The following is a 23,706-nucleotide window of genomic DNA, read 5'->3' as shown; positions in this document are numbered from 1 at the left end:
TCCCACCCCTCAAAAATTTGTTTTTATTAAAAATAAATTTAAATGGAAAAATATATCTGAAACAAAAACCTTGAGAGACCAAGATAGGAAGAACAGAATAGTTAGATGACATCAAGTTTGACTTTGATGTTCATAGCTGCCAATTCAGCTACAAAATATCGGAAAACATAAGGAATAGAAACTGTGTCGATGGTGTCACTACGGTTACACACAGTGCAGTTATACTTCCTGTTGCGCATGGCTGACCAGGAAGGTGGTGGCTTCTCTAGTAGAGGTGACAGCAAGCTCCCACACTTCACACACACTTGGGCAACTGAGCGGTCAGAACAGTTGAAGAGGCGGTCGTGAAGCAGAAAGGAGGTGCCATGTGCTAAAAGGGCATCTCGTTCCATTTCTCCAAAACGGATTCCACCCTGGACATTCCTTCCCCCAATAGGCTGATTAGTGACTTTATCTCTGGCTCCAGTTGTCCTCACCTGAAATTTGTCTGAGACCATGTGACGTAAGCGCTGATAGTAGACGACCCCTATGAAAATATCTGCTTCTAGTTCTACCCCACTGATGCCACTGTATAATCTCTCTGTGCCATAGAAGTTGTAACCAGCAGCCTTTAGCATCTCACCAAAGTACTCCAAGGCAGAATTCTCCTCTGAAAAAGTGAAGGGTGTAGCATCATGACAGAGGCCATGCAGAGCTGCAGATTTCCCTGCCATGCTCTCAATCAGCATTCCAATGGTCATTCGAGATGGAAAACCATGAGGATTGAACAGAATGTCAGGCATCATCCCACTTTCTGTAAAAGGCATATCCTCAGCAGGCCACAGTCTACTCAAAATTCCCTTCTGTCCGTGGCGACTAGCAAATTTATCACCAATAGTTGGGTTCCGGGGGATTCTCATTGTGATGCAGATGCTTTTGAATTTTCCATTCCCAGAATCATTACTACAGACTTTGATGTTATCCACGACACAATTTTCTTTATTTCTAAAAAAGAAAAATTTATATTTATTATTAGTCTTTTCAATGGTCTTAGTTTCTTCAAAATAATGTATTTAGGTAAATATTTCCTCCATGAAACATTAAATCTGGGGCAGCTAGGTGGCCCAGAGGATAAAGCACTGGCCCTGGACTCAGGAGGACCTGAGTTCAAATCTGACCTCAGACACTTACTAGCTGTGTGACCCTGGGCAAGTCACTTGACCCCTGTGATGTTTAAAATCCTCTAAAACTTAATATTACTACACCCCAATGGCCTCACCAAAACAAACAAAAAACCCAAAAAACATTAAATCAGAAATTCGTGCTCTCTTTCCCTCTGTCAGCATATATCCCAAGCACTTCAAGGCAATACACATATGTATATATATATTTATTGTTTTATACATACACACAAACATGTGTGTATATATATAATTTGTACTTTCAAAGTAAAATTAGCCTCATCAAAATGCCAAAAGAGATCTGAAGGAGAATTCTTCTGGATATTATTGCTATATGAGTTTTTGCTTAGAACTGAAAACAAGCCAAGGTTTTCAAATCAAGGTTTCCTCTGAAAACCTTCATAATTCTGTTTGTCACAATCAAGCTATCTGAAAAGCTAACCATATTTTACTGAATCTGTTATGGAAGCAACTAGACTTAAGATTTTTTTAAAAACCCCACATTATATTAAATTCAGATCAAGAAAACAAAATTTTAAGCTTATCTTGCATTTTTCAAACTTATGTTTTAGTTACTAAAAAGGCTGTTACCAGTCAATAAACATGTTAAGCACCTACTATATGCCAGACACTGTACTAAGGCACTACCCATCCACCCCCCAGTTTAGCTTTTGCTGCTTCCAAATTAGCTCTGTAGAGTGTTCTAAGCCAGTATACAAAAGCCTAAAGGTAACCCTTATCTATGGTAGCAGTTTGTTCACTTATAATCAAGGCAGTAGGTGTAGGACCTTAATGCTTTCCTTTCCAAAATGATGTCTGGGAAAGATCCCAGCTAACACACCTGAGATTGTAGCCAATATGTGTTCATCACAGCAATCAGCCTAACAATAACTTTTTAACCTAAGCTTTTGGTGGAAGAGAGCTCATTTCTCAGGACTCTGCATAATGAATAAATTTTTTAAAAAGAGGGATCCAAACTTACTTGTAGTATGTCACAAAGCTTTCCCCTGTGTTGATATTTAGGTAACTGTAAAAAGGGTCCCCATATTTCAGAAGAGATCCAATATATGGTAAGCCATCATCATCTAATTTCTGTTGAATCCGTACATCACCAGGCTTGACTCCAAACACCAGACTATCATCTCCTTGTTTGATTTTTTCAGAAAGATCTATGAGCTCTGTCTTGTAGACACTTCCATGAGCAAAGCCTCTCTCCCAGGAAGCTTTATTCACAATCTAAGAAAACAAAAGAATCATTAATCTGAAACCTGCTTACCTCAAGGCAATACATACATGTATACATATGTGTATACACACGCATGCATATATACTTGCATCACTGTCATTATTAGACTTTTAAAGGCAATTCTATTTGACTCCCTCATTAAGAGTAAATATGCTCGGGGCAGCTAGGTGGCGCAGTGGATAGAGCACCGGCCTTGGAGTCAGGAGGACCTGAGTTCAAATCTGGCCTCAGACACTTTACACACTTACTAGCTGTGTGACCCTGGGCAAGTCACTTAACCCTAATTGCCTCATTAAAATAAATAAGTAAGTAAGTAAATAAAATGGAACCCATGCAAACACACCTTTCTATCATATTCTGCTCTGGTATCTTACTTATGCCAGGTTCTCCCAGTCTAAAAGGGCTTAGAGCATGAGCCTGGTGATGGACTGCGTTTTTGTTGTCCAAGGACCAGCCCAGATGAATTTGGAGAGGTTTAGGTTTAGGGGAAGGGGATGAATTTTTTGGCTGTGATAATCCTCAGAATAGCTGAAAGGCTGTAGACAGCTGCAATATGTACTGGAGGAGGGAGTGCTCATGCAGACAAAATTACAGGTCCTTGAAGTACATCTGTTCTCCTGTTACTTCTCGTCCTCTAAGATACTGAAGAGGACAGTTCACTCCATTAAAATAATCAAATCATATATTAACAAATATAGGAGAGAAAGATTAGGTCCTTGAATATTTAAGGAATAAAAAAAGTACTTTAGAGTGTGTGTATATACACATATTTGTATATACACACACACACACACAGGTTTTGATTTGCCAGAAGCCTGCCCATTTAAGTGACACCATAAGCTAGACCGATGTCAAAGATTCTTACTTGGAAAACACAAACTGAAAAGTGTCCTATCCCAAAGAGGAGAATTGAGAAAGTCCTACTTTTGCTTCCTTGCACAGGTAGGGGTGGGGTGGGGTCTATGGATGCAACAAGCTACATTATCATGTTAGACTTTTCCTATATGTTAGTTTTGTCAACTGCTGGAATTTTTTCTGTCTTTTTAACAACATACCATAGCATCTTCCATATCATATCCTGTATAAGAAATGACAGCAACGATAGCATTTGTCCCAATGGGATAGTTATCCATATCGTAGTAATCATACATGTATGGTCTAACTAATGGGCTTTGTGGAGTCTGAAGACGATACAGTTTATTATCTGATCGGTCTTGGTAAGTAAGAAGTGGAAATCCCATGGTTTGTTTACCTAGAAGAAAAAAAAAATTGTGAACTCCCAAAATATCTTTAAAGGCTTATTATTTCACTTGACAAGGTGTATTTTTTACCATACATTGGAAAAATACTACATGCAAAAATCAATGACAAGAGAGAAAAAGAAAGTAACAAGATCCAGATTCATGTCCCACCTACCCCTAATATATATGAATTAGGTGGCTTATTCAAGGGATCTATGTTATTGTACATTTCAAATAACTGGCATTTTCATAGCACTTCAAAATTTGCAAAGTGCTTTACATCCATGAACTTAGGTAAGAACAACAGACTATATGATCATTATTTTACACTTGAGGAAATTGTGGAAGATAGTGTTTAAATGACTTGTCTAAGGTCATATAACTAGCATCAGAGATAGGATTTGATCCCAGGTTTTCCTTATTCCAAGTTCAGTATTCTATCTAGTACTCTATCCTGTTTCTCATTACTGAAGACGTTCTCAAAAAAAATTATTTACTAATTATTTAATATCAGTTTGGGAGATTTCGAAGAGTTCTTGGGTGTACATCATGTACTGGAGTATTTTCATTAATGACTCAAGTGACAGACGACAGCTTTTATAATTTTGCTGATACCGAATAAAGGGAATATTTTAAATAGGAATCTCTCAGTGTGATCAAACAGAATTTGAATTCTATTTTCCAAATTTTAAAAAGATGCATATTTCTTGTTGGAACAAAATGAAATTAAAGAGTTTAATTTCAAAAGTATAAAAAGAGGGTTTTTAACTTCAAAAGCACAAAGAGGAAGAATGGTACAGTGATGATTTTAAAATAAGTGAATGCATCCTCCTCAAATGAAATATATATCTCTAAGTTTTCAACTTAAGTACACATATCTGATACAACAATAAACTTTAAAAACTCTGCTTTTCTCAACAGTAAGATATATGGAGAAACTTTTATATACTATGAAAAGAGCTTGGTAGAAATGTTCACTAAGACACTAAAAAAAAAAATCTCTAATTATTTTTCAAAAAAATCCTGAGGGTAGCTACAAAATCCACCAGTAATAATAACTATTAAAGGCAGTCTCCATATTCCTACTAGGCTGACATCTCCTGACTTTTTAAAACTGGGTTTCCCCATTTTGACCAGGCTGATAGACCAGTGGCCACAAGGGCCCCACTTCTGATTGGCATAGAAGCTCTGACCTGCCATTTCCAACCTGGACTAATTTTCTCCTTGTTAGGCAGACTGGAGGGCCCCCACTCCCAGGGGCTCACCATATTGCCAGATTCAATATGGAAACTCAACTGACTTAGCTCACTGTAGCGCAGAACTCCCAAACTCAAGCAATCCACCAGCCTCAGGCCCTCCCAATATCAGGTACTAGGTGTGCCCCACCACTCCTGGCAAACACTTCCTTCTCAAGCTAAAAATTGAATCCAGAGAGAATAGCAACTAATGGAGCTGAAGAAAACAGACTGAGCTAGACCATCCAGTCACGATCTATCCTTAAATAAGACTAGGGTTTCTGGAAATGTACATTTCATTTTGGATTATGGTTTAAAGGACTCACATTTATTAATGAACACCTTATTTCCATTTTTTAAATAGCATGCAATTTTAAATTGTTTTTACATGTTAATTGAGGAAATATAAAATATTAAAATTTAAAAATAGTATGTAATTGTCCTAATTAACAAGATAGTTACCCATCTGACACTGATACATGTTTCGAGGACTCTGATTATGATCAGAGAAAGGAATGAAATTGGCTACCACACTCAGCATGCTGTGAGGGAAGAGCTCTTGGTGTGTGGTTACTCCGGGGACAATCTCATTCTCAAAGATAGCAATGTTCATAAAGATCTGAAACCAAAAAGAAAGAACAAAGTTTAAATTTTGAAGGAAATAAATGGCAGTCAATAGTGGGTATCATAATATTTCAAAACTTGAGAAAAGGGGGAGAAAATTTTAGTTAACTTAGTTGAAATCAGAAGAAAATGTGTACTCCATGAACTCTGAGTAATGAAGCTAAAGTTACCAGAACTTTCATCTCCTGCTGGGATCTAAAGAAATGCCTAACAATATACAGAGTTCTTTTTTTAAAAAATTAACATAATGAGCTCTCTATCTAAATGATAATGTGTAAAAGGGGTAAGATGATGAAAATTTTTAAAGCACCCATCTACAACTTCTTAATTGCCAAGATTCAGGTTAAGTGACTCCAACTATTTTTATAAAATGTTTTCAACAGATGGAACAAATGAGTGATTAAAAGGATGCCTAAGCCCCCACAAACTATTATATACATAACAAGAAAGTACAACCCCATACCTGTTCCAGAGTACCAATCAATTCTTCTTTACCCAATTCCAAATTTTGCACGGGTCGTATCATCCTACAAGGAGTAGTGAAAAGAAATAGTCCAGGGTACAAACTTGGTTTTCCAGTCATTGGGACAAGGACTATTTCCATCCAAGGAGGGATGTTTTTTTTCCCCAGTACCTATTTCCAAGAGAAAGAGAATCAGAAAATGTTCCCGTTCTCTTTAATTCCAGGAATGACGGTTCTATATTTTAACAAAAAGCAAACTACCATGCAGCTGGTGGCAAGTGTCAAATCATCCCTGACAAGCTGCAGTTGGATAAGGAAAGAAAAATGAAGAACAGAATGGAAGGAACTTAACTGTAAGTTCTTTTATCACTTCCCCTTATCCAACCCTTCCCATGACAGAGATGTTGGGTAATGGGGCAAATAAGTGGAGGGGCAAGGGCACTGACCACCTCTCTTTTCTCTCAATTCCTCCAATTCTAAAATGCATAGTTAAGTTATGCATATGTGACAACTTACACCTCACACAGAAGCCTTGTAGAAAGCTAAAAATACTTTCTCTAGTCTTATGTTAGATGTCTAAATAGTATGATCAAAGAATATAAAATTTTAGGAACTGCTTCTTGCTAACTCATTCCCTAAATAGAGGACCTTATAATCAAGGGGATAAAGTCCCTGGAATTAAATGAACAGAGTAATTTGAAAATATAAAAGCAGCCCCCCAAATAGCTATTTTATTTCTCTTTTCTAATCCCTGAGGGAAATGAGTATGACCTGTTTGTACTGTATACAACCTAACACCTATTGTATGTGACCAAACGAACTGATCTGGTACTCAGTTTTTAGATCCCAGTTATAGTCATTAATGTTTATTTTGTTTAGCTTCTCAGCCAAATTTTAAGTCTGCCAAACAATCCTTCAGATTAGAGACCTGACAGAGCAGCAAATGTGTTGATCAGATACTATTCCCTAATTCAAACCAGTCATGCTAGTTACCCACTGTGGTAGCCAGCCAATTACTTGTCTGAAAATATTTTTCAACCAGGTACCAGATGAAACTCTCTCTAGATACTGGCCATTTCTATGCCCCCTCAAATTTCTTCAGACTGTTTTGTGGCCCACTTTCTCAGAACGAATAATGAAAATAGCAAAGAAAAGATCAAAATAAAAAGACCAAAGGAGAAACCACAATCTAAATTCACAATCTAAGATCACCTTAAAATTCCGGAGAGAATCTGCAATAGCAGGAGCAAGATCCTTTTCCACCCAGCCAACCATGATACCATTCAACATAACAGGGTAGCATTCATTATAAGGTTGACCTGGAGACGTATCAAATGGAGTCACCCCTGAAAAAAGAAAGGAAAATACTAAAGTACAGCCAACCACACCAAAACCCATCTTAGTCATTAAAACTATCTGCATACAGGTTTCCAACAGTTTTTGTCATCACTTTTAGACACTTTAGACATTTAATATTAATACTTAGACTAATTTGAAGGTATAGGTCTTCCTTATTAAGTGTTTCTCTAATCAAACTACCGTTACTTTGCAGATGGCAAATGGAGTCACCCCAGTGAAACCTCAGCTTTTTAATTCATTTTTTCCTTACTGGTAAGAGGCCCTAGAAGTTAAATACTGATCACTTAAAAAAAAAAATTAATGGATAGGCAAAGCAGAATGCTTATTTGCATATTACATTACATAGATTGTTTAAATAAAATGTTCATCATATTAACATAGAAAAAAGGGTCAGAATCAAAGTGTCTAAACCAAAAAAGAATCCCAACTACCAAATCCAGCCTTTGCTTGAAGGGTCAATGAAAGTAAACCAACTAGTTCCCAACAAGGCAGTCCACTCCACTCCATTTAATTACTGATCTATTTGTTAGCAAGTTTTTTCTTACTCCAAGCAGATTTTTATAGTATATCAGGTATTAGTGAAAGGTCTCTGAACTGTTGCTGCTCATTGTTCAGGGACATATTTATTTTCTTCAACTTTTGGACTCACTTCTGGATTCCTGAAATTGCTTAAGGTCTTAGGTCTCTGTGGAAATGAAATGTTACTATAAACATTATAGATGAAGCTTTGGAATACTTAGGAGACATGTTTAGTCTAGCAATAGCCTCTGGACTCCACTCCAAGATCACAGGACTAGATGGATACAGAACAGGAGATCAAACTGTAATGATTGGAATGACACCACCTACTGGAGACTTGCTGTGGAGAGCTCCACCATGAGGAAAATGCCTCAGAGGCATTGTGGCTTTTCCTTGGCGTCAGGAAATGACGTTTGCTCATGGGTGCTGTCTATCAAGTCTACCAGCCAATCAACTGGGAGGAGACAGGAAGGAGGAAAGGGAGCCTGCGCGGAGAGCTCTGGGGCTTTTTGGCTTCCGGACTTGATGGTGGTGGCGGCAGAGGACTTCCCAGGAAATTTGAGGAAAGATAGGAATGCCAGGCTGTTAGAATTCTGTTCTCAATCTTTTTCTTTCTATTTTCCAATAAACCCTTAAAAACCTAAACTCGTTTTATCAGTGATTTTTAGTCAGTTTCCCCCAAACTGGGGGAACACATTAGAATCCACATTTAGAATCTTAAATTACACAAAACTGCTTCTAAGTAGGAAGGAATATGGGTATAAAAAGTCCATCATGAATGGAAGACAGCAAGGAAGAAGGGGAAAGAGCACTAGAAGATAAACAAGAGTTGGTTGAGATGGCTGAATGTCAGAGATCCCATTGGCAAAAAGTTTCAATGCAATTCCACATAGAAATAGAGATAAGCTTGGAAAGGACCATGATAGACTCTCCCTAATCCATGACATTAAATACCTGGTAGGATCAATGTAAAATAGGCACCTAACTAGACACAGGATGCACGTCCCTTGGGCATTAAGGATTGGTGCTTTTAGGTCTTCACTTTCAAAGGATGCTTTCAACATTTGCTGCTTTTGATTTTAGCAGAATTTTGTAAAAGCTGAAATACCTCTAACATTACCAACTCCTACTTTCCTTTTTAATTTTCCAAGTGTTTTCAACAGTTTGTAGTGAAAATGATTAAAAAACAATTCCTCCAGGGAAACTATATCCTTGCTGATCTCCCAAAAGCTGAACAATGATCCACCACAACCACTGTAGGAGGAAAACTTTCACTTAATTGCAGGAAACATACCTAAGGAGCAAAGGAGAGGTGGGATGGAAGATGTATAGGTAGTCTGTGTGACTATCTCACAGATAGCAGTCATGTGGTTCATCAGACCACAGGGTTCTCCGTCTGGTGTGTGCACAGGACAAAGGAAACCCCAGGACTCTGGAAGCAGCTTGCGTACTGTGGTTGTTCTCATCTTGGCAAAGGCAGCACCTCGGTGCACACAGCGAAAATGGGAAAGGTAGCGTATGAAATTCAGTTTGTCAGCTACCACGCAGAGGCCAGAATCTTGCAGCATGCCAAGACCTGAACAAAGGAGAAACCAAAGCTGTTTCAAAGCTCTAGAAACATATAAGTTGCCATAATAAAATCAATTTTATGTTCACTAAGGTTAAATACATTTATACATCTTAACTACCCCTAACATATTTTTGGCAACAGTTTCAACCTCTAGCACAAGCAAACCTTATACTACTGTTTCTATCAATTAGCCAACATTTGGATGAACCTCGTCCTTCCCCTTTTGTGTAATCCCCCTTCCCTTAACCCCATCAGCAGTTTGGTGAAACCTAAGGATACCAGAATAATGTACTTAATAATGTCTCAAAATAGTGTTTTTAATGTACAAAATAAAATACAGAAAGGAAACTAATTATATTGAAATATAGTTATCAAAACATCAAAAAACAAAATTCACTGGACCTCAAATTACAAATATCTGCACTAGAACAGGACTTCTTAAACTTTTTCCACTAGTGACCCTTTTTGCCCAAGAAATTTTTGTGAGACTCCAGGTATATAGGTATATATAATCATTTACTGTTGCCAAATTTTTAGAGACCCCCCCCCCACCCCCAGTTTAAAAAGCTTTGCTCTAAATAAATAATGGTCTTTCTACTTATGACTTACTAAGCCCTCTAGTGAAGTGCTAATATAATGGACAAAAAAAGGGCAATTAAGGTGCCTGGATAACACAGAATTACAAAATTCAGTCTTAAGCAAGAACTAACTATAGCTATCCTCTTTTATTTTTCTCGTTTTGTTTTTGCAGGGCAATGAGGGTTAAGTGACTTGCCCAGGGTCAGACAGCTAGTAAGTGTCAAGTGTCTGAGGCCACATTTGAACTCAGGTCCTCCTGCATCCAGGGCCAGTGCTTTATCTACTGTGCCACACCTAGCTTCCCCTATCCTCTTTGATTTTCACATCATTTTTGCTTTTTATCTGTTATACGATAAGAAATGACAAATATGAGAAAACACCAAAAAGGTAAGCCTTATAAAGTGATGTGGGATGAAAAAAGCAGAATCAGAATAGTATAATATATACAATGTTAAAAAAAAAAAAGACTGTAGAAAGAGATGCAGAAGCAAATAGGAGATTTAAAAACTTATCTTGCTAAAGTAGATATGCACTTAATAAAACTAAAAATAATGGAACTCAAGTTTCACACATGGGTAGTTTTGATAGTTGTTTGGTTTTTTCTTTTTTGGTAATTTAAGAAAAAAAAAGTAATAATTTCACCTGATTTTGATCGTAGGTTTCCAGTAGCAAGAAGATACTCAAATGGTCTTGTAAGGTCTAATCCCATACTAAATACTTTCATCAGATTTTCTGTGTTAATAGAGATATTGGTCTTTTGAGCCCTCTTATCTAAAGCTATTTTAACAGACACCAACCAAGCCTCCATCTTTTCCTGAAATAAAAAGAAGGGAGAAAAAAGGCAGTGTGGGGAGATTAGTTTTTTTAAAAATTTACAAATGCTTTGTAATGATAAAGTGACTTACCCAGATCATTGAGAAACCTAGTGGTTGAACCCAGAACTAGAAGCTAGGCCTCCTGATTGCCAGATCAGTGCACTTTTTAATGGAATCCAGTCTGAGGAACTCTATCAAACCCTTTCAAATGCCACCTCTTACATAAAGTCTTCCCTGATCCTCTACCGGGAAGAATCTTCTTCCCCAGACCACACCTAGCAATTTATTCAATAATATCAGATCAGTAAAGACAGAGACCTCTTATCTAAAACTCTCTCTCAGCATGTTTTATACATAGTAGGTGCTGAATAAATGTTGTTTGAACAAATCAATATCTCACTTGTTTCCAAACATACTAACAGAACTACTTCTAGATTATTCATGTTAATGGGGATAGGGAAAAGGTGAGAGAACAGAGATGTGGATCATAAAAGAAAATGTAGTTGGCTTTGGAATGTGTTTCTACATTTAAATATGAAAAGTCAATAAAACATCTGGATCCTCAGTGACCAGTCCTCTCAGCACCCAGACCTACTTCAACCCTAGAGAACTTTTTTTTTTTTGCCTCAAAAATTGACATTTATTCAAAGTCAAAAAAAAAAAAAAAAAAGGAAAAAATCACAAAGGTGTCCATCTCTTCTTCCCTCCTCCCATCCAGCTCCCCTTCCCCCCATCCCAGAGAGCAGGGCCCTGGGTGAAATTAGGTGGGGAAGGCCCTCAGATGAGGTCAGCCACATTGAGAAGCCTCTCTTCAATGCAGGTGTTACAGAAGGTCTCAATGTCTCGAGGAATCCTCGTCTTCCTCTGTCACCATGTTAATGGCCACACCTTTACGACCAAAATGCCCACCATGGCTGATTCTATGAATATAATTCTCCTGGTTGGTGGGAAGGTCGTAATTAATAACCAAAGATACTTGCTGAACATCAATGCCTCTAGCCAATAAGTCAGTGGTAATAAGCACCCGACTGTAACCTGATCGAAACTCCTTCATGATTACATCACGTTCTTTTTGGTCCATGTCTCCAGGCATTGCAGACACAGTAAAGTCACGGGCATGCATTTTCTCAGTAAGCCAATCCATCTTTCGGCGGGTTTTGATGAAGATAAAAGCTTGGGTAATAGTCAGCGTTTCATACAGATCACACGAGGTATCTAGCTTCCACTCCTCTCGTTCCACATTTATGTAAAACTGATGAATGCCTTCCAATGTCAACTCCTCCTTCTTGACTAGAATCCTGATAGGATCCCTCATAAACTTCTTGGTCACTTCCAGCACATCTGAGGGCATGGTGGCTGACAGGAGCACCACCTGAGTATTGCCACTGAGTTTCTGGAATATATCATAGATCTGGTCCTTAAAACCATGACTCAACATTTCATCTACTTCATCCAGAACAAACAGTTTGATGTATTTAGGAGATAAGTATCGCCGGTTAAGCATGTCAAAGACACAGCCTGGGGTGCCCAGCAACTTCTGAACTTCAGCCCGAACATTTGTTCCTCCAATGCAGACATGGCATGAAGCACCCATGTAGTCTCCAAGTGCCATCACTACCTTTTGGATGTTGGCTTTCACTGAAACATGGAGTAGCTACATTCCTTTTGATTGTAGATGAACCATGACATGACATGAGTTCACTTTCCCTATTTTCTTCCAACTTTAACTTCAAATTTCTCACTGGTTATCAGTAACCAATATTCCTTTCCCTCCTAAGATTAGTGGATAGTTATGTGCCCAGGGCATGAACCAGCTATGACCACGAAGCAAAGCATCAAGCTGGGATGAACTTGGACTGCTGCTATGTCCCTGACTGACATGAGAAGAACACTACCAAAGAGGTGTCCCTCTACCCAGTGTCAGGGGTGCCTAGAGAGCTTTAAACACACACTCAATGCCAATCAATGAAAACAGTCAAGAAAAGGAGACAATTATACTCAAGAACTTAGAAGGCTGTGAGTGGTCTGGAAAAGACCAGTCTTCTTGTAAGAAGGCACTGCAGGCCAATTAGTAATAGTTCAGCAGTTGGGGTGGCAGAGAAGTTAAGGGTCCATATATCAAGGAAAGCCCAAATGACAAGGCAGACTCATAGAATTATAGTGAGGTGGTCTTTCTTCTTGTAAAAAAAAAAAATCAATCCTTCTTGGTTGGCCTTGGGTTTGTCCTTTCAACTACCCTCCTACCACCACCTTTTAAAAAATCTCTCTCCTAGGGGCAGCTAGATGGTGCAGTGGATAGAGCACTGGCCCTGGATTCAGGAGTACCTGAGTTCAAATCCGACCTCAGACACTTAACACTTACTAGCTATGTGACCCTGGGCAAGTCACTTAACCCCAATTGCCTCACCAAAAAAAACCAAACAAAAAAAACCCCTCTCTCCTTATTTACTGGCTTTAGCTCTTCTGCTTAGAAATATGTTCAAATCTCCCCATCCTTAAAAAAAATCCCTTCACTAAATCCTAATACACCCTCATACTAGTACCCATAGCTTTCTTTTCATAGCCCACCTCCTAGAAAAAATTAAAAAGCTACCCAGACTTATTGTTCCTACTTCCTTACTTCCCACTCACTACTCAAACCCTTGAGATCTAAATTTCAACCTCATCTTTTATTTATCTATTTATGTATGTCTGTACATACGTATGCATGTATATATATGTATTGCGGGGCAGTGAGGATTAAGTGATGTTAAGGGCTAAAATTCTAGCTAAACTGTCTAAAATATCTAATGAGTGGTCGCCAATAAATTATAAGCTTTAGCAAGAGTTAGACTTTTAAGCATTTATTAAGGAGAATAAGAATTTGGTAAAGAGAGAGAAAAAGGCCTAGATTCCTATCTATTAAAGGGAGAGCACATTTCTAGCTCCCTTCTCCGCCAGAGTCCAGAGGAAAGAGGCCCGAGACTCCGCGCCAGTCTCTTCCTTCCTCCTCCCACTAGTTCGCGTCACTTCCTGATACCAAAGACAAGACTCCTGGTCTTGCCCTCAAAGACCTTCGCTTCATGGGCAGAACTCTTCTACAGTTAGTATCCAGCAGGTGGCGTTATTCCAATCGTTACAGTGACTTGCCCAGGGTCACACAGCTAGTGTCAAGTGTCTGAGGCTGGATTTGAACTCAGGTCCTCCTGAATCCAGGGCTGGCACTTTATCCACTGCACCACACAGCTGCCTCCTAAATCTCATCTTTTAACTAGAACTAATTTCTACAAAGGGCAGCTAGATGGCTGAGTGGATGGAGTACTAAGCCTGGAGTCAGGAAGACCCGAGTTCAAATTTGGCCTCAGACCTTACTAGCTGTGTAACTTTGGGCAAGTCACTTAACCTGTTTGCCTCAATCCACTGGAAAGGTAAATGGCAAACCATTCCAGTATCTTTCCCAAGAAACCCAGGGACATTATGACCCTTGGGGTCATGAAGAGTCAGACAAGACTGAAAAACTGAACAATTTCTACAAAGTTGCCAGTAATCTCTTAGGTGCCAGATCTGATAGACTATCCTTAATCCTTCTTCTTCTCCTCCCGTCTACATTTTATGTTATTGACCATTTCTTTCTTTCTTTTTTTTTTTTTTTGGTGAGGCAATTGGGGTTAAATGACTTGCCCAGGGTCACACAGCTAGTAAGTGTCAAGGGTCTGAAGCCAGATTTGAACTCAGGTCCTCCTGAATCCAGGGTCAGTGCTCTATCCACTGCGCCACCTCGCTGCCCCCCAACCATTTCTTAAGTTTTTATAAAGACATTTCTCTTGAGTTATTCCTTTTTAGTCTCTTTTGCATTATTCTTGTCCCACCCTTTATGCATAGACATACCCTGAATCTTTCCTGGAACCTCTTTTCCTGTCTACTCTTTCCCATTGTAATATTATTAGTTCCCATGGTTTCAACTATCATCTCTATGCAGATTAATCCCAGATCAATATACCCAGTCCCAATCTCTTCCCTGAATTCCAGTGCTATATCACCAACTGCCTATTGAACATCTCTAGCTGGATGTCTGATAGGCACCTCAAAAGTCAACATATCTGGGGCAGCTAGGTGGCGCAGTGGATAGAGCACCGGCCCTGGAGTCAGGAGTACCTGAGTTCAAATCTGGCCTCTGACACTTAACACACACTTACTAGCTGTGTTGACCCTGGGCAAGTCACTTAACCCCAATTGCCTTATTAAAAAAAAAAAAAGTCAACATGTCCAAAAGAGAGGTCATCCTTTTCCTCAAATTCTCCCCCTTCCCTAATTTTCCTATTTATGTTGAAGGCTAAATTATCCTTCCAGTAACACAGGTTTACAATTTCAAAGTTACTGCTGACTCTTCTCTCCCCCCACACCTCAGGTCCAAATAAGTTGCCAAATCTTGTCGACTGTACCTCTCTAATTTCTCTCACATATATTCCCCTCTCTCCAGTTACACCAGAACCACCATAATTCAAACTATCCTATCTTGCCCAGACTATTGCATAGCCTCTTACTGATTTCTCAGTCTATAGTTTCTCCCTTCTTTTTTTTTTCTTTTTTTGCGGGGCAATGAGGCTTAAGTGACTTGCCCAGGATCACACAGCTAGTAAGTATCAAGTGTCTGGGGCCAGATTTGAACTCAGGTCCTCCTGAATCCAGGGCCAGTACTTTATCCACTGCGCCACCTAGCTCCTTCAATGATGGTAAATTGACATTCCTAAGCACTGCTATGATCACGCCACTAACCTGCTCGAGAAACGCTAGGGGCTCCTTTTAACAGTAGGATGATATATAACCCCTCCAGCTCTAAAGTTCTTTGCCCACCTTTCAAGGCTTACTGCTACTTTTTCTCCTTCAAGCAGTCTACATTCCAGATAAACCGGAGTACTGAGCTAGATGCTCACTATATGACATATTATCTCATGCCTCTGTATATGTTGTATCCCTCTAAAAAGTCAGTTATCAAGTTTATAGGAGATCTTGGTTATTTTGCATGATTAAATTATATCTATTTCTTTGGGCCCAGAATATCACTTACTACAAGTCAAACATTAGGGACAATTTGAAAAAGATTGTGGGCTGGTGTATTTTGCATTTGAAATATAAGAGATGAGTGCCCAAAGTATAGAAAATATCAATTTACCTTTAAAAACATAAGGATGAGTCGCCCTGGTGTGAGAACTTCCTGATTCATTAAACTATCAGGATTTTCCTCCATACATTCTTCTTTGGCAAAAGTAAACAACTTCCGAGTCATGAGACAAAGCACATAAAACTTTTCTTCATTCGATTTCAAATGGACACACACACACTGACTGTTAAATAAAAAGAAAAAAATCCCCAAACTTCAACCACTGATTGACACTACTTCATGTTCCTTTAATCAAACTCATGAGCATTTACTAAACAATATATAAGCATATAAATAGGAATCAGTCAATCCATACTGAAGGCTAAGGATCCTCAGAAGGGAAATGGAAAACTGTCATTCTCCAATACCATAGCATCTTCCTTCCAACTTGGCCATTAAGGTGAAGTCCAGTGAAAAAGAAAAAAGCTATCACTATTCCAAGCATTTGCTCGTATCCCCTCATTTTATAGGTTCTGTGGACCAGAGAAGCCCCCAAACTAACTACAAATACTGTGCCCCCCCCACCAATGCAGGTCATACCTAAGCCACTGTTATATGGTGTTGATTACCCTCTCATCAATGTGGGTCGGCAGAGCAGGTTGCCTGGGGCTCTGAGAGGTTCAGTGAGTTGCCCGGGTCCTAAAGCCAGTAGGCCTCAGAGGAAAGCAAAACCCAGAATTTCCTGGCTCTGAGGCTGGGTGGTTAACTACTACACCACTAACTGCATTTCAAATACATAATTATAAAAACCCTGATCTTGAACCCCAAACCTACAAGATAAGAATATTTTTTTTTTGCAGGGCAATGAGGGTTAAGTGACTTGCCCAGGGTCACACAGCTAGTAAGTGTGTCAAGTATCTGAGGTCGGATTTGAACTCAGGTACTACTGAATTCAAGGCTGGTGCTTTATCCACTGTGCCACCTAGCTGCCACCATAAGAATATTTTACAAGAAAATACATACTCTAACAGAAACTCCGCAGCTTGTTCATTTGAATACCAATCAGGAAGGTTGAGCTTTACTCTGAAACGTTCTCCCAAATAGTTAAGGACCTGTTTTTGTGTAAGACAACCCTCTTCCATGACAATTCTTAACATCTGAGAAACACAGTTCCTAAAAAATGAATTCTCTTCTCTTCCTTTGATCAGCTCCTGAAAAATCTGGTAATCAGAAAAGCCAACTAATGCCTAGAACAGAAAAAAACAAGTTAATATTAGTGACCTATTTAATCACATTTATAATTCACTTTGAGAGAATGTGAATGAAGCTTTGGAATCTCATGAGAAAAATGCTCATACCTTGAGTACGAATCCCAGAGGAAGAAAAAATAATTCTTTATGATAAATAAAATTCACCATCACAGAACCATTTTCCAAGTAGTGAAGATTCATGTTGATAGCAGTGTGCTCATCCCTAACACAGTGCATTGAAATCCCTGTCAAAATAAACATTATAAAGTCAGAAACTTGGTGCCCCCAGCCACTATACTCTACTATTATCAAAAGGTAACTCTATACTCAGAGGGGTAAGCAGTTTAAGCTCAAGTAACTTGTTTCATAAAGATACCAATCAGTTTGATTGCTGATAGACAATTCTCACTTTACATAAATTCGCTTTTCACAAATTCTACTTCATGTAAACAATCCTGAAAGAAATCTACATTCCCTCAAAACACCTACGTTAACTTTACTGTACAGTATTGTATTCTCCACTCTTGCCCCTCAGCTTGAAGCCTCCTACTCCCTCCCCATGAAAAACCCAAACAAAACCAAAAAACCCCCACCCCTCCAAGTTAAAACCAAATGGATGCAGAGACTTGCTGCTGCCACCCCCAGATCAGGAGTTTGGCTTGAGTCCTCTGGTATCAAGAGAGACCTTTGCCCTAATCCACTCACCTATGTGTCTGTCTTCCATCTGTTTCTGGCTCCCCTGCATGTTACCCGGACTGTCCTGTCTGTGTCCATGTTCCCCCAAGAGTCAGCCCCCTGCAAGGCTGGTCGCAGTCCCAATGTGTTCCTGTTCCTGCTCTCACTTCTCTGTCCCTGGCACCTATGCATGTTCTTGAACCATAGGCTGGCTCCTTCCCTCCACCTGCATCCCCCTCCCCGCTCCTTCCTCCTTTTCTCTGCAAATTCAAATTATGTAAAAATCATTTTATGTAGAAGTCTGTGGAATGGTCCACTCACATAAAGTAAGAACTGTCTGTATGTGCTTATGTAGGGTTAGTATATGCTCATGGAGAATATGACACATAAAAAAAAAAAAAAGACAAAGTAGCCAAAGCAGCTTCCTTCTTCAAAACATAGTTGAAGTACACTAGGCAAAAGCAAATAAGAGACTCATAGAGCTGGAAAGAACCTAAGAGATCGTCTGCCCAAGCCCCACAACTTGTTGTAATGGCGACCTGGCTTCTCTCTTGGTCTAGATGGGAGTGAGGAATTATTATGGTACAATTTATTTATTTATTTATTTATTTATTCATTTATTTATTTTTTTAGTGAGGTAACTGGGGTTAAATGACTTGCCCAGGGTCACACAGCTAATAAGTGTTAAGTGCCTGAGGCCATATTTGAACTCAGGTACTCCTGACTCCATGACCAATGCTCTATCCACTGTGCCACATGGCTGCCCCTATGGTACAATTTAAATGAGCACTGGCTGAGGAATCTGAGGACCTGGAGTCAAATCCTCTCTGATGCTTACTCCCTATGGGACTTTGGACAAGTCACAAACTCCCAGCCTTCAGTTTCCTTCCCTGAAAAATAAGAGGGTTGAGCCAGTGATCCTATGATCCACATATCAGAGAATTTTTACTTTGGAAGGGGGAACACATCTAAGATAGAGGGAAGGAAACTGAAGGCTGGGAGTTTGTGGGATAGGAAAGACAGGCCTAATCCCAACTTTATCACCCTCTAGAGGAATGGCCTTGGATCATTCATAAGATAAAGGAATTGAACCAATTTCCTAGGCACTTTCTCTGTTTACCTGTTGATCTCTTCCCATATGTATGTGTGTGTACATATACATAGAGATCTATATATCTGCAAATAAATAGATCTTGATATGTTCAGAAATACAACCAGAGGAAATTTTGTGAAGTCAGAAAATCAAGCACAACATAAATACGTACATCAAATGTCAATGTGGCAAAATCATAAAGAATAAGTATGTATAACTGAAAGGAATAGCAAGTTGTACATAGTGGATTGGCAATCTCAGAGCAATCCTCTGTTTTCCTATCCCCACTTTGTTATGGAAATGCTTGTTTTATTTCTTAAGCTCAAAATAAAATAAATTTAATTATTATTATACAACAATGCACTATGTCTCTGTCCATGAAATGTTCAAGCAGAAGCTTGTTGATGATCTATTAAGGATGATGTATTATAAACAGAACTGGGCCGAGAGTTGGAATCAATGAATACCAAGATCCCTTCCAACTTTTAACAATGAAATATTTAATAAAATGCTAACTTCCCAGTATTCATTGTTATGATTCAGTACTCACCATAATGGGTATAGCCAGGGCCTCTGGTTTTCCATTTTGGTCTTATCATTGCAATGGGAAAATTTCTCCGAGGCATAATTAGCATCCTGATAATTTTTTCAATGCCATTTATTATAAAATAGCCTCCCATCTCCTGTCAAAGAAATCAGAGAAATATTAATACCACAAGGCTACATATGCACATTCATAACAATATACAAATGTATCTATATAAAATCAAATATGCTCCAAACCACTCATAAGAGAAATGTACATTAAAACAATTCTGAGGTTTTCATTTCACACCCTGCAAGTTGGCAAAGACAATAGTCAATGTTGGAAGGATTGTGAAAAGATAGGCACACTAGTGCATTGTTGGTGGAACTGTTAATCAACACAACCATTTTGGAAAGCAATTTAGAATTATGCAAATAATGCCTATTACCCTTTCACCTAGAGACTCCATTATTAGGTTTGTACCCAAAGGAAGTCATTCATAAGAAAGTCCTCAAATACAACAAAACATCTATAGCAGCATTTTTTTTCTCTCAACAAACATTTATTTTATTTTCCATTTACATGTAAGGGTAGTTTTCAACATTCATTTTCTTTTCTTTTCTTTTTTTTTTAGTGAGGCAACTGGGGTTAAGTGACTTGCCCAGGGTCACACAGCTAGTAAGTGTTAAGTGTCTGAGGCCGGATTTGAACTCAGGTCCTCCTGACTCCAGGGCCGGTGCTCTATCCACTGTGCCACCTAGCTGCCCCAACATTCATTTTCATAAGATTTAGAGTTCCAAATTTTTCTCCCTCCCTCCCTCCCTTTCCTCCCCCCTCCACAAGATCTCAATCAGGTTATATATGTACAATCCACAAGTGTTCTTTTTATCAGTTCTTTCTATAGCAGTGCAGAGTATGCTTCCTCATTAGTTCCTTGGGATTGTCCTGGATCATTGCACTGCTGAGAGTAGCTAAGTCATTCACAATTACTCATTGAACAATATCTCATTTTACCTCTGCTTCCTCATGGTGCTCAATGAGACCCTTTGGAGGAAGATCATGTAAATTGCACAGCTTAGACTTCACCATAATAGGAATATAGCCAAGGGATTGTTTAATAATTCCCTTTGGGATCCCATTCACAGACCAGCTGATATCAGCCTAATGGAATATAGAAGGAAAAAAAATCATTAGCAAAGATTAAAAAATTTGTCCAGATAACTGAAACTATAGAAGTAACCAAAAGGCTCATTTTAAACAGTTAGCTTAACAATTATAATGGGGAAAAACAATTCTAATTTCTAGATGATATTTAGTGCTTCAGACTTATAAAACAAACTCCTAAATGATGTTAAGCAGCCCAGTTAAGTGTGAAATTTATTAGGCACACTAGATATATAACCACTCCTTCATTTGTTATTTACCTAGTCATTGTCATTTACTTACTGTCAGCTTTCCCCGATATGTACTTCTTCGACCACGACATTCTGCAGGGTAGACTTTCAACTCTTTGCAGATGCTCCCTTTAGGGACCATGGGAGGACTAACAACAGCGTCCACGATAGCAAGAGTGATACGTTCATCCTTGAAAGCAAATTCCAAGGGTGGGATTGCCTGAAACACAACATTCCTTTTTTTATTTTATGTCTTATGAGACCTTTCACTCAAAAGACAACCTACCTACCTACGAGCAAATAATATTTCCCAATAGTTTAGATCTGACTTTGTGTGAGAAGTGTTTTATAGTTGTGTTCATATAACTCCTGGGTTTGTCTTGGCAGGTAAAAGGCTATGTCTTTTGAAGCTTTGTATATTCCCTAGAACCGAGTAAGATAAATCAAACAAACATTTATTAGGTGCCACATTACATAAACAAGGTGCTGATACAAAGGTAAAAGTCAAAATAATTCTGGTCCTCAAGGAACTTACATTCTATTGGGGGAAAGATGGGAAAAAACACAGACACATAAAAAATACTGCTGAATGAATGGGTGGGGAGGGAACACTCTCAGCCAGCAGCTATTCCCTAGCTCAAAATATTCCTGAATAAACTGTCAAAGGTAGATACAAGGATAACAAATCTTTCAGTGGCTCCCTATAAGCTCTAGGCTAAGTCAAGTCAATAAGTATTCAGAATCTACTATGAACCAGAGATTGTGCCAAGTATTGCCGATACAAAGAAAGGCAAGAATGTGATCCCTGTCCTCAAGGAGTTCATAGTCTATTGGGGGAGACAACATGCAGACAATTACGTAAAAACAAGATAATACTGGACAAAGCTGGAGAAGACAACATGCAAGACAACTACATGAAAACAGGACGAATACAGGATAAACTGGGGATCGTCTCAGAGGGAATGCACCAAAATTAAGGAATCCTAGGAAAGGCTTCTTGCAGGGGACATTAGCTTAGAGTCGCAGAAGTCAGAGATGAGAGAAAATTCCAGCCTTGTGGTTGTGTAGGAGGGAGGCACAACCAGTGCAAAAATCCACGAGGCGGGAAATGTAGTTTCTTGTGTGAAGAACAGCAAGGAGGCCAGTGTCATCGGACTTCAGAGTACAGTGTGAAAATGGAATGTTAGTATACAAACTCTTAAGCTCAACATTTGCAGCCCTAACAATTTGGCCCCCGGATACCTTTGCAACCATATTTCACATTTTTCTTCTCTATTCAAGCCAAAGTGGACAGACTATAACCTACTGGGTGGGATGAAGAGAATAGCATCCCCTTCCCCGCCCCTGGGCTCAGAGCCAGCCACGCAGGATCAGAAGGACTCAGCCCACCCCAGGTGGCGCGAGACTGGGGGTGGGGTGGAGAAGGGAGTCGGGGTACGAGACTAGGGGAGAGGAGGGAGAAGAGGAAAAGGGGGCAGGGGGAGCGAGACACAGGATGGGAAGGGGTAGGAAGGAGGGCGCACTTTCCGAAGGGGAATGGAGGCCTCCACACCTAGAGGGAAAGGCGGAATGCGACACTGGGCTGGGGGTGGGGGTGAGCGTTGGAGAGAGGGCAGGATGGGAGAGGAGGAAGGTCGGAGCGCGAGACTATGAGAGCGAGTTACGGAGTAGGAGTTAAGGGAAGCGAACCCTAGGTAGGGGCGGTTCGCCCTCTTACCTGCACCGCGTGGCTGAGCCCCTCTCGCATAGCATAGTTGAAGGACTCGATATGCGCCCGCGTGAGTTCCTGCAAGGCCGGCAGCTGCTGCTCTTTGGGGAGCCCGTAACCCGGCTCGGTCAAGTGTTTCAGACTGGGCCCGGTGGGCAGATTCCGCCACTTACAACCCGGATCCATGCCAGTACCAGCGTGGGAGAAACCAGCCACAGCTGCTCGAGGTTCCAGAAGGCAGTTCGTCCCGAATTCCCGCCCCCTTTCTCCCGTGGCATTCTGGGAAATGTAGTCCTAGGAGTAAGACGCAAAGCGTCATCACTATGCTTCCCCCCCCCCCCCCCCGTCCCCCGCCAAAAAACAACAAAATTGTCAAACACCGGGCACTCGGGGAAGACCCCGAAATCTGCCCAAACCAGACCAAAATGTAATTGTTAAATATTTAACAAAATGTGTAAATTTGTTAAAAAATTTAAACGTGTGAATTTCTTTTTTCTTCTGTTTAGAATTTTATTTTCTAAAATATATGTAAAACAAATTTTGACATTAATTTTTTAAAACTTTGTGCTCCAACTTCTCTTCCTCCGTCCCTTCTCACCCCCCTACCCCCAAGAACTCAAGCAATTCAATATAAGTTATACATGAGTAGCCATGGAAAACATCCCCACATTAGCTAGGTTGTGAGAGAAAACAGTTAAAAAACAAAACTTCAGATTAAGGAATTGTCAAAGAAAAAAAAGTGTTTCAATCTGTTTTCAGATACCATTAGTTCTTTCTCTGTAGATGGATTGCAATTTTCATAAGTCAAACGTGATTTTCTAAGTCGATATGCATCCTTCAGGGATGCTTAGATAGGGAGCATCCCTTCCCCCCCCCCCCCAATCTTTGTGAATCCAGTACAACCTTCTCCTGGTCTGTTCACGTGTATGGATTGTCCTCTGAGTGTTCCGACCCAGCTCCCAGTGTCACGACCAATTCCCATGTTCACCCAGGATTTGCCTGGATTGAGACTCGAAGTCTTGTCCCAAGCAACTCCACATTCTCTACAAAACTTAGTTTCTAGTCTTGTAAAATGGGCATATACTGCCTATTTCAAGGTAACTTCGTATGGAATGCACTTTTAAGGCTTCTGGGAGATGGTGTCAGTGAGTGGCCCAAAGTGCCCTCTA

The 23,706-nt window shown here is 39.7% G+C and overlaps 2 protein-coding genes and 1 non-coding gene across 3 annotated transcripts; all 3 read right to left on the bottom strand.

Moving 5' to 3' along the window:
• Positions 1-22,777, bottom strand: POLR1B (RNA polymerase I subunit B). Its single transcript, XM_043987362.1, has 15 exons — positions 22,547-22,777; positions 20,882-21,049; positions 20,450-20,596; positions 19,460-19,592; positions 17,250-17,386; positions 16,915-17,138; positions 15,964-16,135; positions 10,639-10,810; positions 9,142-9,423; positions 7,182-7,315; positions 5,970-6,140; positions 5,345-5,501; positions 3,462-3,658; positions 2,143-2,396; positions 1-984 (listed from the first exon to the last, which is right to left on the bottom strand). The coding sequence occupies exons 1-15, from the start codon at positions 22,721-22,723 to the stop codon at positions 102-104; spliced, it is 3,408 nt and encodes a 1,135-aa protein (XP_043843297.1). The 5' UTR covers positions 22,724-22,777; the 3' UTR covers positions 1-101.
• LOC122742833 (eukaryotic initiation factor 4A-I-like) lies at positions 10,933-12,715 on the bottom strand. Its single transcript, XM_043987363.1, has one exon. The coding sequence runs from the start codon at positions 12,421-12,423 to the stop codon at positions 11,647-11,649; it is 777 nt and encodes a 258-aa protein (XP_043843298.1). The 5' UTR covers positions 12,424-12,715; the 3' UTR covers positions 10,933-11,646.
• LOC122745092 lies at positions 12,602-12,740 on the bottom strand. Its single transcript, XR_006355382.1, has one exon. It is a non-coding gene; the product is annotated as a small nucleolar RNA SNORA48 (small nucleolar RNA).
• Positions 22,778-23,706: the final 929 nt, after the last annotated feature.

This window comes from Dromiciops gliroides, chromosome 2 (genome assembly GCF_019393635.1).
Source record: "Dromiciops gliroides isolate mDroGli1 chromosome 2, mDroGli1.pri, whole genome shotgun sequence".
In the NCBI taxonomy this organism is placed as follows: domain Eukaryota; kingdom Metazoa; phylum Chordata; class Mammalia; order Microbiotheria; family Microbiotheriidae; genus Dromiciops; species Dromiciops gliroides.
The sequence above is the reverse complement of the archived record's forward strand: the minus strand, read 5'-3'. Positions and strand labels throughout refer to the sequence as shown.

What these genes read in the sequence shown, in the direction of transcription:
- POLR1B (XM_043987362.1), bottom strand. Translation starts at nt 22,723, where the DNA reads ATGGATCCGGGTTGTAAGTGGCGGAATCTGCCCACCGGGCCCAGTCTG. An exon ending in ATGATATGGAAGATGCTATG is followed by an intron (nt 2,397 to 3,461) that starts GTATGTTGTTAA and finishes TTGTTTTCTTAG; the next exon opens with ATTGTGAATAAAGCTTCCTG. An exon ending in AGCTTTGTGACATACTACAA is followed by an intron (nt 985 to 2,142) that starts GTAAGTTTGGAT and finishes TTTCTTTTTTAG; the next exon opens with AAATAAAGAAAATTGTGTCG.
- LOC122742833 (XM_043987363.1), bottom strand. Translation starts at nt 12,423, where the DNA reads ATGGCACTTGGAGACTACATGGGTGCTTCATGCCATGTCTGCATTGGA.